At 49.7% G+C, this 12,677-nt stretch overlaps 1 protein-coding gene across 2 annotated transcripts in view; it reads right to left on the bottom strand.

The window, feature by feature from the left end:
* Positions 1 to 638: 638 nt before the first annotated feature.
* The window catches only part of ST6GAL1 (ST6 beta-galactoside alpha-2,6-sialyltransferase 1), a 31,109-nt gene continuing 19,070 nt past the window's right edge, over positions 639 to 12,677 (bottom strand). For both annotated transcript variants that reach the window (NM_001396066.1, NM_205241.2), the window contains 7 exon segments: positions 639 to 2,113; positions 3,691 to 3,865; positions 4,681 to 4,782; positions 7,656 to 7,681; positions 7,683 to 7,754; positions 10,716 to 11,391; positions 12,269 to 12,397. In NM_001396066.1, the coding sequence (NP_001382995.1) occupies positions 1,872 to 2,113; positions 3,691 to 3,865; positions 4,681 to 4,782; positions 7,656 to 7,681; positions 7,683 to 7,754; positions 10,716 to 11,340 (1,242 nt within the window). In that variant the 5' untranslated portion in view covers positions 11,341 to 11,391; positions 12,269 to 12,397 and the 3' untranslated portion in view covers positions 639 to 1,871.

Below are 12,677 nucleotides of genomic sequence, written 5' to 3'. Positions count from 1 at the left end.
CAGCATCACACCGGCAGCATGGCAGAGTCTCCCTTCTGCTGCTGGGCTTCTGAATTTAAAAGCAGCTGCAGCAAGAAGGTACTCATCCGTGTGCATCCCCTTATGCTAGCTAACATACCCAGCTTTGTGAAGACAGTAAGTCAGGAGGTAAATTCAGCATCGTCCTTACGGGCTGCATCTCCTCTTGCTGTCAGAGAGTAATATGGAAAGAAAGTGCATCAGAAATACATTTTGCCAAAGCGTCCCAGAGGTCAGCTTTTCTCTGTTCATCTCCCACCTCTGCCCAAACCAGTTCTGCTCACCTGCAAGTGCTACATGCAGGAGAAGCTGCAGGACCTTACCCTGACGGTTCAGCGTAAGGGAAGAAACTGAATGCCTAATGAGACACAAGTGCCCCTGGACAATAGCATCGGGGTCATCATTTAAAATCAAACAAAAGACCCCCACCACGTGTGTATCAGTGACATACGTGTCTGTATCAGTGACGGACATCAGGGACAGATCCAACACAGAGCACTCACCAAGGGGCAGACACGGGCCATGTGCTCACCGAAAGCAGCACGTCGCAGTCCCCACAAGGCCCCGTGTGCCAGGAACACTATTTACACTGGTTTCGCCGAGGTAAGAACGGGCCAATGACTTCACAGGATTTATTCAAAACAAGAGAAGAAAAGGTTTTCTTTACAGATAACCACGGAATACATCAGTATGGAAAAGGGCTCAGAAGGTGTTCTCATTGACACACAGAGATTGCAGAGCTGCTGCTTCCACCATGAGGCTACATGAGAGGGAAAAGGCGCCCCGCTCCCTTCTGCCCGAGTTCCAGCACGGGGAGCAGAGCACACTCTCCTTCCTCGCTGCCGGTGAGGAATGGAGGCAATGCAGCTGCTCGCCACGCATTCAGAAAGCACACAACAGCGACGGGATGGCCCAGGTTAGCTTGCAGAGAGCTGCATCTCATCCGTCCAGCTGCTGTGTGGCTTTTTTGTTACTGCAGATGAGACAGAAAACAATTTGCCCATAATCACAGAGGTAGATTAGCAGAGAGTTGGAAAGAAGTACCAGCTTCCAGTGAGTATTCCCATCTGTGCCTTTCAACACCACCACCACCACCACCATGTTTTCAGAATACGGCTGCTTCTGTACCAAACACGACGCTGTACTGGAGAAGTAAATGGTCAGTAAAACCGCTCAAAGCTATTAATAAAAAGAAAACCACTAAAATGTCTAAAAATATCTTGCAGAAATTCCCGAATTGTGAATCGCCTCTCTTCTCATACCCCAAAAACGCCACTCGGATGATTTAAAAGCATTATATTTTGAAAGGAAGCTGCCTTGCTTATCTGAATGGTAAGATCAAATATTTTGGACTAGGAGATGAGCTTATCAGCACCCAGCTTTAACAGTGATTCCTTCAATCACTGCTCCAAAGAGCTCCAGGGCGATAAGAACAAGTGTTCAAGAATGCTTCTTGTTTCTCAGCAGATCAGGCTTTCGGCTGTCAGAACCCCTTTGGAGCAAGCTGAACTTTATCAGCACTCGATTCGGACTTGTGCAGTCTCTGCTTAGAAAGCATCTCCCGCGATTCCCACACGGCATCATCAGTTGAGCTGAAGACAGATATCCACCAGCAGCACGAGCCCAGCCCCACCAGGAGGACATTTATTGCATGGGCTCACGCAGACGCTGCGTGGATGTACCCCAACGTATTGCACTGCCTTCCAGTTCGGAGGAGCTATGCCTCAGAGTCCTGCAACGCGGAAGAGCCGTCAAAACACACCAGTGCTTAGACCTAACAAATATGACAACCCTGATTTTCAAAGTGCTTCAACAGTCAAGGCAAAAGTCTAAATGCAATAAAAACCGATTCGCTAGCAATGTACATTTCGGAAGCCAGGCAAAGTAACCTTCCCGTGAGTATAGATGTCCTCATCGGTGCCTTGGTTTAAATGCTTCACCAAGTTCTTCTCAAACAGGAGAGGGTGGTAAGCTCCCATGGTGCAGGCATGGTCGTGAAACTTCTGGTAGTAGTGGCAAATGTCCGTCTGCCGCTTAGAAGGGAGAAATTCATACACATCCACCTCATCACAGAGCGTCATCATGATCACAATGCCTGCAAAGGGAAAGAGACAGACATCGCTGCAGCCCAGAGAGCACATAAACCACTGCTGGGGTGAACGGGCAGGCAAGAATCACCCCGCTCCAAGGGGAAGGGGGAGGGTTTCCTCCTTCCAAAGTTCAGCTGAAAGTGGGAGAAAACACACCAGGCCAGATGGGGCCGTTTGGTGCAGCTGCCACACAGCTGATGGACTTGAACAGAGCGAGCTGTTTGCAGTGACAGCCGTGCTGTAATGACACGACTGTATTCTTATGCAACTGTCTTGCTGTCGTGTGATGATGCAATTGGTACAGGGCAAGAGCAAGGCTGGCAATGGAAACGAGGCGTTTCACTGGCAGAAATCATAGAACGGCTTAGGCTGAAAGGGCCCTTAAAGCCCATCATGTTCCAGCCCTCTGCTGTTGGCTGGCTGCCCCCACGAGGTCAGGCTGCCCAGGACCCCTTCCAGCCTGGCCCTGAGCACCTTCAGGGATGGGGCGCCCACACCTCTCTGGGCAGCAGTGCCAGGACCTCACCGCCCTCTGAGTAAAGAATTTCTCCCTAGTATCTAATCTAAACCTCCCCTCCTTTAGTTTAAAGCCCTTGTCCTGTCACTATCAGACCGTGTAAAAAGTCGGCCTCTCTGCTGTTTATCTGCTCCCTGTAACTACTGGTAGGCAGCAGTGAGGTCTGCTCCAGAACCTTCTCATCTCCAGACAAGCCCAGCTCCCTCAAACTATCTTCATAGGAGAGGTGCTCCAGCCCCCTGATCCATCTTAGCGGCCTCCTCTGGACCCGCTCCAAGAGCTCCACATCTCTGTACACAGATATACAAGGCGCCTGGCGGAGATGGGAGCACAGCAGCAGTGGAAAACTGGCTGGAGTGCAGCAGATTGATGTCCACATAGTGAACAAGACCACGCTTCTATACTGTGACCTCAACGTATGTGCGAATCCTGAGAAATCTGCTCCTCCCAATCGACGTGGCCGTGAGATTTACCTGCTCGTAACAAGGAAAAGCTTTGCAACAGAGGAATGTAAAGTGAGCCTCTTTGCTGGGAGCCTGGATTTAGCATGCTGACAAAGAAATCAGCATACTGAATCAAAGTGGTCGGTCAGACCATGCCCAACCCTGTGCTGTGATTAGGCCTTCAGCTATATGTTTTCTTTCCACATACGTATTAGGTAACCACTTAGATTTCATCTACAGTAAACAGACTTATTTCCCTGATGAGATCTGAACCCACAGGAGACGTATGTTCCTCCCTGCACCCCATGTGGTTGAACTGCTCTGGTTTTAAGAGCCAGAAATCCTGAAGAACATCTCGATGCTGCACTCTGCTCACCTATTCCCACATGGAACCAGGCCACGTTTGTAACTGCTGTTCCAGAGGGGTGCTGCAAACTGCTTACTTTAACACAACCAAGCTGATACTTCTGAAACACGATGCTCGAATTCTGGCATAAGACAAGCACCGTAAAAGCAATTCTGATAAGCCTTCAAACAACATAAATCCATAGCTGGCTTTGAAAGTGACGTTTTGAAGAACTCTTGTAAGCTGAACATGAACTTCAGAAGGCAGTTATCTCACCCAGCATTCCTGAAGACGGTGGGTTAGGCTGAATATGCTCCAGGGAATTCTCCTGCAGAATATCCCAGAGTTGCCACTGCATCTTTGGGTTCAGGATATAAAAGGGCTGCTCCGGATGTCTAATACGATACGACTTGTAGGCTTCAAAAAACTTGTAGTCTGGTTTTCGGTACCACTGGAAAACAGAAACAAGAGGTCAGATGGTTTTATTTGCAGCGTGCTCTTTCCTACAACCAGTGGCAAACAGGAAGGCTATCAGCGAGTTAACCTGCTGCTGCCAAGGGGAAAAAGGTCCTGCTGGATCTCTACATGCTGCTCACTGCCCAACATCACCAAACCTGCCCTTCAAGTCTTTGAGGGGCCTCGCCTTAATGAACAGAGGGGGATACAGACCCGTATCTCCTCCCTCTGGCAGAGAAGGACTACTATATAAGATGAGCTGTCTTGTATCATGTCACTCTGCAACCCCAACAGCCGATGATGTTGAGAAGTCTGTCTCAGTGTTGCAGACCCTCTCCACGCTGAGCACAAAGCACCCCACGCTGCAGGAGTGTTCCCAGCACTGCCCCCTCAAGCAGGCTGAGCTCATTTGCATCATAAAATTCTACTTCCAATGAAAACGCTTGGAAGGGCATATGTTTTCTGAAAGCCATTTTGATACCTTTTCCTATGCCACAAATACCCCATCCTGGTTTCACTGACTTCACACGGGCTGTGCATACGTCCTTACGCCATTTGGAGATGTGGGGCTGGGCAAAACGTTTGCACTTTTGTACTGCCAGAGGGACTGCAATGCCCACAGGTGAAAATCTGACCCAGAGAGGTGACGTTAGCTTACATCTTCAGTGATCCAATCCCATCATAACGCGTGAGGAAGAGGTAAACAAGAATGGCCTCAAAATGAGCGGTTGCTCGTATTAGGATGACACGAGCTAACAGCTGCACTTCCAAGCGTGCATCTGATCTCATTTACAGAAACCTCAGCCTTACCTCATGGATTTCTGCATGATACGGTGCTGGATCCCAGACAATCAAGATTCCAGTGTTATACAGCGCATCTTTCAGGAACTGCTGCTCCTCAACAGTGACCAGCTGGAACGACACAACCAACACAACACGCTGATACACACCGTCAGCAGCAGCAGCGGTGGAGCAGCAAAGCCCACTGAGCACAGCTACAGCCACCCCTCTGCTGCTCCCAAAGCACGTCCCACAGCACACAGGCAAGGACATGACTCCTGCAGCCACCCATACACCGCTGGCACGGCCTCCAACAACCTGCACTAACATGGGTTAGCAGTGAAAAGCAAGCACAGGCCACTGGGACAGGGACTGGTCTTTTGCCCTCCCTGCCCTCAGGCTTAACTCGCAGCAGCAGTTCTTTACAAGCCGTGCCCAAGAGAAGCACTGTCGTAAAAATCAGCTCCCGTTTTCCTCACGCTCTCCAAGGGCCCAATTAAGAGCTACTCCATTTACCCTGCAGTATGTAGGCTGCCTCCAGCAGCAAACTCATCGTCCCCGCTAACCAGTGCGCAGGGGCACCGCGGCTGGCCCAGATGTCTATTGCTCGAAAAGCAAAACGGGTTTCCTCGCATCTGTTTCCAGCTCCGGAGGATTAGGCTTTCCCTCGACCACGAGCACTGCGTGGCCTCATTTCCTCGCAGCAGTGGCACTATGTAGGTCACCTGCTGACAGCGCGCCCCAAAGCCGGAGCGCAGCGCGGCTCCCGTAGGGCCAGGCAGCTGGCATGGGCTGCCCCTCAGCTGGGTGAGGGTGGGATGCCACGGGGCAGAAACAGGGTGAGGAACGCCGGCGTTTCATTTTCATTTTGCTGTTTCCATTGGAAGGCTGGAAATCTTCCAGGATTTTTTTTTTTTTTTTTCCAGGGAAGAAAAAGAAAGAAAAGAAAAAGCTGATGCGAAACATGTGGAAGGAGGATTCGAGAGAAACTGAGCAGCAGAGGAAGCGGAGGTGGGCCAAGCACAGCCATGGGGGCCAGCAGAGGCACACCGGCCTCCAAAGGGCTGCCCAGAGGAACAAAAGCCCAGCTGTAAGAGGCCAGGTGGGCCTCCGGCTCCCTGATACCTTCAGTGCCTATCTGTTCTGTCCAGAGAGGGACTGACTCTTTCTAAGTACTTAAACACCATTTCAATCACGACACGACTTATTTGTCTCCCTCAGTCTTTTGATTCTAATTAGCTGACTAATCCATTCATTTACTAGTTGGAGTTGTTATTTAGCTAACTCATTGCTTAGCAAATATCTTGCCAGCGTAGCACCTACCCTCCTGGTACAATTACCCACCGGATCATAACGAGCTCCTGCTCTCCAGCTAATGCAGCTTCTGCCCCGTAATCCAAACGCGCTCTCTTTCAGCCATCACAACCTTACTTCACTCTGTGGGTGTATTATCTCCTTTCTTCTCCCTGCAGACTCCTTAATGCCAATATCAGCAAATGCAGCGATGGCGGAGCACTCTCCATCACAGCCAAGGAGAGCTGCAAACAAGAGCTAGCGGGAAGCCCTTGGTAATCTGCTCCCTGGTCAGCTCAGCTGAAAGGAATCGTGTCCTACATAACAGCATTAGTATTCCCCCCACAGTGTCCTCGGCCCTTATTTTTGTAAGATGTGAGAGCTTTCCCAGGGCAAATTGATGCTTTGCAGAAGACTACAGGAACACATGCCATTAAAAAAGCAAGACAGAGGGAACAGTCAAGGTCTAAGAAAATAGGCACGGGAATATGAAAGAGTTTCTCTATTTAGAACAACCACCAAGCTTGTGGACCTACAAGCCTATCCGAGGATCTGAGGATCCCGAACTTCTCCCCCAGATTTATCATCACCCCCATTAATCTTTCCTTCTTAAACAGATGCACAAGATACCCTATTGTACTGTTAAGACCTCCAACTTGTGAACAAACTAACTGGGTACTGTTCCCAGATCTGGTTGGTTACGTTTATGTTTGTGACAGAAAATATATTAAAAGTTGCTATTAAGCAACTCAGGACCACTGGCCACCCATGCCAAGGGGACAGCAACGAACACAGACTAGTTTGATAGATTAGATACAGAGCATCCCACTTCCTTCATTTGAGGACTAGATGGATCCATGGCAAGAGCCAAAACGAGAGCTGCCATGGGGAACAGCAGCACTGCTCACACTTGCACTTAGACCAAAACTTAGAGTGGCCACAAGGTGTTGTTGGTGCTATCCTACTACACGCAGTCACGGTGTTACCCTCCTCCCTGTGCAAACAACCCAGGTCACATACATATTTTTACAGACAAACAAGTTTGTATCACAGGAAGAGCAGCAATCGGCACTTTCTTCAGAGCAAGATTTCTCAAGTGATAGCGCCTATCTGCCATCATAAAGCGCACAGAAGGAAGATAGAATACAAAGAGGTCAAGCAGGGCAGAGGAAGGATGTGAATTGCCAGATGTGGCTGCCAAAAAAAGACTGGCTGAGCAAGGACAAACTGTTCCACATCTGAGTGCTGATTGAACACAGGGGAACTGAGAGGCAGCAAGCTGCAGAGCACAGCACAGCAGGGAGCAAACTCTCCTAAGTGTGTTTCTTGGGCACTTATCTTCAGCCATTGAACGACCCTACTAATACGTTGCACGCATCTTCTCCCAGCAGAAAAGAAGCACAACCTCCAGCACGTGCTAATTTAAATGCAGGAGCCTCAGAAGGTGCCTGAGCAATGGGAAGAAGGTTTGCCCACATCCCTGTTAGGAGGAAGGCCATTCCCCACCATTCAGATTCACCCAGGCTGGATGTGGCTCTGGGCAGCCTGCTCCAGTGGCAAACCTGCACGCGGCAGGGGGTTGAAAATAGACGATCGTTGTGGTCCTTTTCAACCCAAGCCATTCTATGATGATTCTATGATTCAGCTCCCAAGCAGAGGACAGACATGCAGCTGTGCCATGCTTGGTCCGTTTGAACTTCCACCTCACCTACCTGGGAGTTGACAAGACGAATCGTCGTTTTTTTGCCCCACATCTTCTTGAAATCCTTTGACAGGAGCCCCATTAAACCGCAAGACAGCATCATGGCTATCTGAAAGCAGAACAGAGTGAAAGCAGTGAGCTCACAGCTGGCTTTGGAGCTACGGAGACTTTCCACGTAACCACAAGTACCAGCCCAGCAGGCATGGTGGGGATGGGCTGACGGTTGGACTTTGATGACCTCGAAGGTCATTTCCAACCTTGATAATTCTATGACTTCGTAGTCATAGCACACAACTTGAGCCAGACACCAAGCATTATCACACCTCAAATGTACACTTAAAAATGGTGTTTGATGAACTCATCGTGGCACGCCGTCTGTCTCCCAGTGGTTGTGTCGTGCCTGGCATTTCCTCAATTTGGTTTTTCACAGGAACTCACAAACCTCGTTCTCACCAAGAACTCATCAAGGCAAGCACTGCCCATTTAACAGGATCATCCTGATCTACCACACTTCCTCATTTGATGTGGCTACACAGAAAAAATACCCCCAGCCCTTTAAAGAATAATTATTCAGCAGTCTCTTGTGCTCAACCAAGCTTCAAAGCAAAGGCTTCATTTTAAGATTTAGTTCCCTTTTGGCACCCTCCCCCAGCCAAACCACAACCTTTCCTCCATTGAAATGTGTCAGGCCCAAACTGGGAAAAACTGTACATAAACAGAGATGCACTCCTGAATCCCTCACTATTCACAGCAACCAGCTGAAGGAGCTGCAGTGAGACTGGGCTCCTGAGCAGCCAAAACCAAGCAGAATCATAAGCAGAGATGCCTGCATGAGCTAAAAGGTTCCAGTCTGTGAGTCAGACACAAGGCCTGCTAATTGGGACAGCAGCAGGGTTAATGGCATTCACCCAGGGCACGTTACACAGTGACCTTTCCAGAATTCATCCGATGTGACCTGGAACAGACTGATGCTCCAGCCCAAGGGACAGACTAGGAGGCTGCAGGCACAGAGACACTGCTCTGCACACCTGGCATGCTCTCCGCTCTGCAGCAGCAGCGGCACAGCCCATCCATCGCCCGGCCCAGATCCAGCACTTGCATGCTGGATGACAACGTGCTGTGACAGCATCCTCAGCTCCTGAGTAGTCTCATCACAGGAGTCAGCACAGGCACTGCTGGAAACAAGTCAGCTGGGTGAGGAGAGCATCAAACAGGAGGTCAGGGCACTTCTGAGAAAGCTCCAGCCCAGAAAGGTGCTCAAAGTCAGGTCTGTCTTCCTAGATCTGGACCTACCTGGCCTCAAACGCTCGTCAGGAGGCTAAAACAATTACATCAACCACTTGTCAACAGCAATTTGTATCAGCCCTGGTTACTGCTGCCACCGCCCTTCTCATCACATCCTTCGGGGCACTTCAACACAGCTCATGCTGTTCATCCTCACCCAGCACCTGCCCCCCTGCCCTGAGGGGCACCCATTGGGGACAGCCTCTGGGCACGTGTCAGCACAAACCCTCACCTCCCCACAGCAACCTGCCACTGCAGCTGAAAGGTCTCCCTCAGTTGTTCCTGAATAATGTATTAAAGGGTTATCTGTCTACTTGTTTCAAGAGGATGAAGGCTGCTTCCAGCTTAGTACAGGCCAAAGGGACCTGATCCAGCTGATAAATTACAAACACACTGAAGTACTGAAGCCTGCAAGCAAGTTCTACAGGAGAGAACAATCATACATGCTCCTCCTGCAGTGAGTTAAGTGCAGTGTGAATCTTCACAGAGGCCCAAACAATAAGCAGTGAACAAAATGGGACTGCGGCCACGGGAGACTTTTCTGCCAAGCACAAAACCCAGAGCTGAAGGCTGGAGAGACCCTGGATGCTGCTTCCTTAAAGATACAAAGTGCTTCAGTATCAACACTCACTTCTTTACAACCCACAGTACAAGACCGATGCTTCAGCACTTGTTACTCACTGCACTGACTTCAGATCAATACGGGCAGATGAGACTTTGCAAAGTATCGCCCAACTCCACAGAACAAATGGAGCCCTCCCGGGTCTGTCCTGCCCTGTGGCTGTAGCACAGCACAGACCTCAACTGCTGGGCCGCTCACACTCAGCTGCCCCGTGGGCTCAGTGAGGCCGTGCCACCGTTGGATGATCACAAGCAAGACTTAAGAGTCAGAGCAGACCTCTGAAGACTGCCCAAGGCCAGCCCTCTGCTCAGAGCTGGGTCAGCTAGAGCAGATTGCTCACGGCTGTGCTCAGTGGGTTTTTTCCCTTTTGTGCTTTAGTTGTGTTGGGGTTTTTTGTTTTTTGGGTGTTTTTTTTTTTTTTGCTGTTTTTGTTACTTCCTTCTCTGCGGGAGTCTTTCTGAATAAAAAAAAAGTTTCTGACTGTTGAGCGTGCAATAAGCACATAAGCATTACTCAACCCATCCCACACCCTCTCAAGAAACAAACACTTGGGGTGCCAAACCTCTTCCTGGTATTCAGTATTAGTTCTACTTTCTGGTGAGGTCAACACAATCATGAAAGTCGAACGGACTCGCTATAAAGGAACTACCTGCACAGAAGTCACATCCTCTCAGCTCAGTCCAACCCTTTGCTCTCCCCTGGGGCTTACCCACTTGGCTAAATATTTTTACTTACTGTTTTCCTGCTGAGGAAGAGCAGCGTTATGCCACGGTCAAAGCTTTGCAAGATTCCAGAGTTAAGACCGCAGCTGTTTTCTATCACAATCCTTTTCGTTTCTGAGAAACTGCTGCTGCCATCAGTGGTTGCTCATGGGAGCAGGCATGCCCAAGGCCTAACACTCACAGACACCGCCATCTATAGCATGGTAAGGAAGCCTACGATGTGCAGCGTATGCACTCAGAGAGGAGGGGGGTATCTCATCATTATTCCCATCTCCTCCTAGGCTGCACCGTTCACCATCAGAGAACTGCAAGGATAGATTGCAGCTTATTTCAAACACCTCTGTGGCTCCAGCAGAGTGCGAGTGTGACGCTAGGCCTCTTCCGTTCAGTGCAAGTTACACAACAGTATTGCTTGACTTTATCTTAGTCGAAAAATACCAACCTATCTCTGGTCCCAAGTGAGATGATTTCAGAGAGCCTGCTGAGGACACAACAGCACAGCGACCCAGGCGGCCCACCGTCTCATTGAGGCTTTTGTCTGGCAGGTAGTGCTGCCATTCTGAGGAATTAAATGGACCGTCCGATCCCCGTATCATGGTCACGTTCACCCTGTCCCGCAGCCGGCACAGCAGCTGCTCTGGGCTGAGTTTAGCAGCATTCATCTTCCCATTGTAAGTCACATTGTACTTGTTCATGGACAGGTAGTTCTTCCTGACCTTCTGCAGCCTGGGTATGAGGTTTCTGGACGAGCTGTCCTTATCCCATACCTTCACGTGCTCTGCTGCTTTCCTGGACTTCTCTACTGCTCCAGAGGTGATGCCTTTTACCTTGTTTTGGTTGTTGGGCAATGCTTTAGGCATCTGACCCATTTCACCAGCAGCTTCATGGAGGAGGCCCTGCGATTTAAGTAGGTTCCATTTGTCCAGAGCCCTGTGAACCTGTGTGCCATCGTTCTTCAAAGGAACATAGTAGCTTCCTCTTGTCTCTTTCCACAGGCAAACCGTCAGAGCTATCAGTATCACCACAAGAACACACATGAATTTTTTCAGCACATTGATGTGAACCATAGTGTACGTCGCATCCAAACGGGACAGTGAGCACGGGGCAGGAAGCTGGGCCTGGGGGAGAGGAGCATCTCAGTCAAGGGGGTGTGCACATCCACACAGACATACAAAAATCACAGGCAGCGGTGTGAGGCAATGGGTGGGGACAGGGAGAACGCAGGGGCGATTTTAACACCTCAGCCCATTTAAAGATTTCAGAAGTCCACCACCTCAAATGTCAAACGAATAGACTTGAAGTGTTTAACAAGTTTAACACAGCGAGAAGCACACCAGCAGGAGCGTAGGTCTCCATTTTGCTTTCCTTCACCTCCCATCCCAGTGAGCCAACACGCAAACCCCACCAGCAGCATTCCCAGAACTGAGCTGTCACTTGATTGCAAGCCTGAACACTAACGAAGCACATAACGAGGCACATAACTGTGCAGAGAAAAAGCTGAGTTCACAAGCAGCAGGAGTTTCATCAACTGACATCTAGCAACTACACAGGAAACTTCTGCAAACCCTCAGTGGGCTGGGCGTGCTCCTGGGAAGGAAACCAGCTGCTGGGAGCCAATTAAGCCACAGCACGGCTGCATTCACAAATGCTCTTTGATAAATGTTATTCAAGGTACGTTATCCTTACAGGTAGTAAAGCCAGATCCTGTTGTACAGCACTGCCCATCCCCTTATGTGAGCAGTCACCTCCGGCTCCCGCCAGCCGTGCTATAAAAGGGAGCGCTCCAACAGCAGATGGCTTTTGGATGGCTTTGTCTCCATGTCTTTTCTACAACGCCGCATTCCCCAATAAAACAGTTTTACACCAACCATCTCCCAGTGCACCTCAGAGATCACTATCTGCCCTAGCATGGCACTGGCAGCAGCTCCCTGTGCAGACTGCTTGCTGACAGCAAACCATGCCTGTACCAGAAGCCACCAACGACCGACGTCCTACCTGTTGGACAAAGCAGTGGCTCTCCCACTCAGGTCATTTTTGGCTGTTGGCAGATTTTTGTCCAGGATTTAAGGCAGGATATCCCCAAACACAACAGCCGCGTGAGGCGCTGAAGAGTTCAAGAAACACCTGCAAGAGATAAATAACAAATAAATAAGGAGAAATAAAACTATCACGGAAGAACCTCGTGGCCTGGGGATGGACGTGCATTTCCTCAGCTAAGAGCAGCAGTCCCATAAAAGCTGTTGTACGGACACGAAGGGTCAGCAGCAGAAACGTTAACAACACATCAGCTTTGTAAAAGCTTACGTGTCCACACTGTCAGTGAAGTAAGAACCCCAGTGCTGATGGTTAATGCGTGCAGTGAGCATTGCTAAGAGAAAAGGAGATGAAAGAACTCAATTTTTCC

This window comes from Gallus gallus, chromosome 9 (genome assembly GCF_016699485.2).
Source record: "Gallus gallus isolate bGalGal1 chromosome 9, bGalGal1.mat.broiler.GRCg7b, whole genome shotgun sequence".
Classification (NCBI taxonomy): Eukaryota; Metazoa; Chordata; class Aves; order Galliformes; family Phasianidae; genus Gallus; species Gallus gallus.
This window is presented reverse-complemented; position numbering and strand designations above follow the sequence as displayed.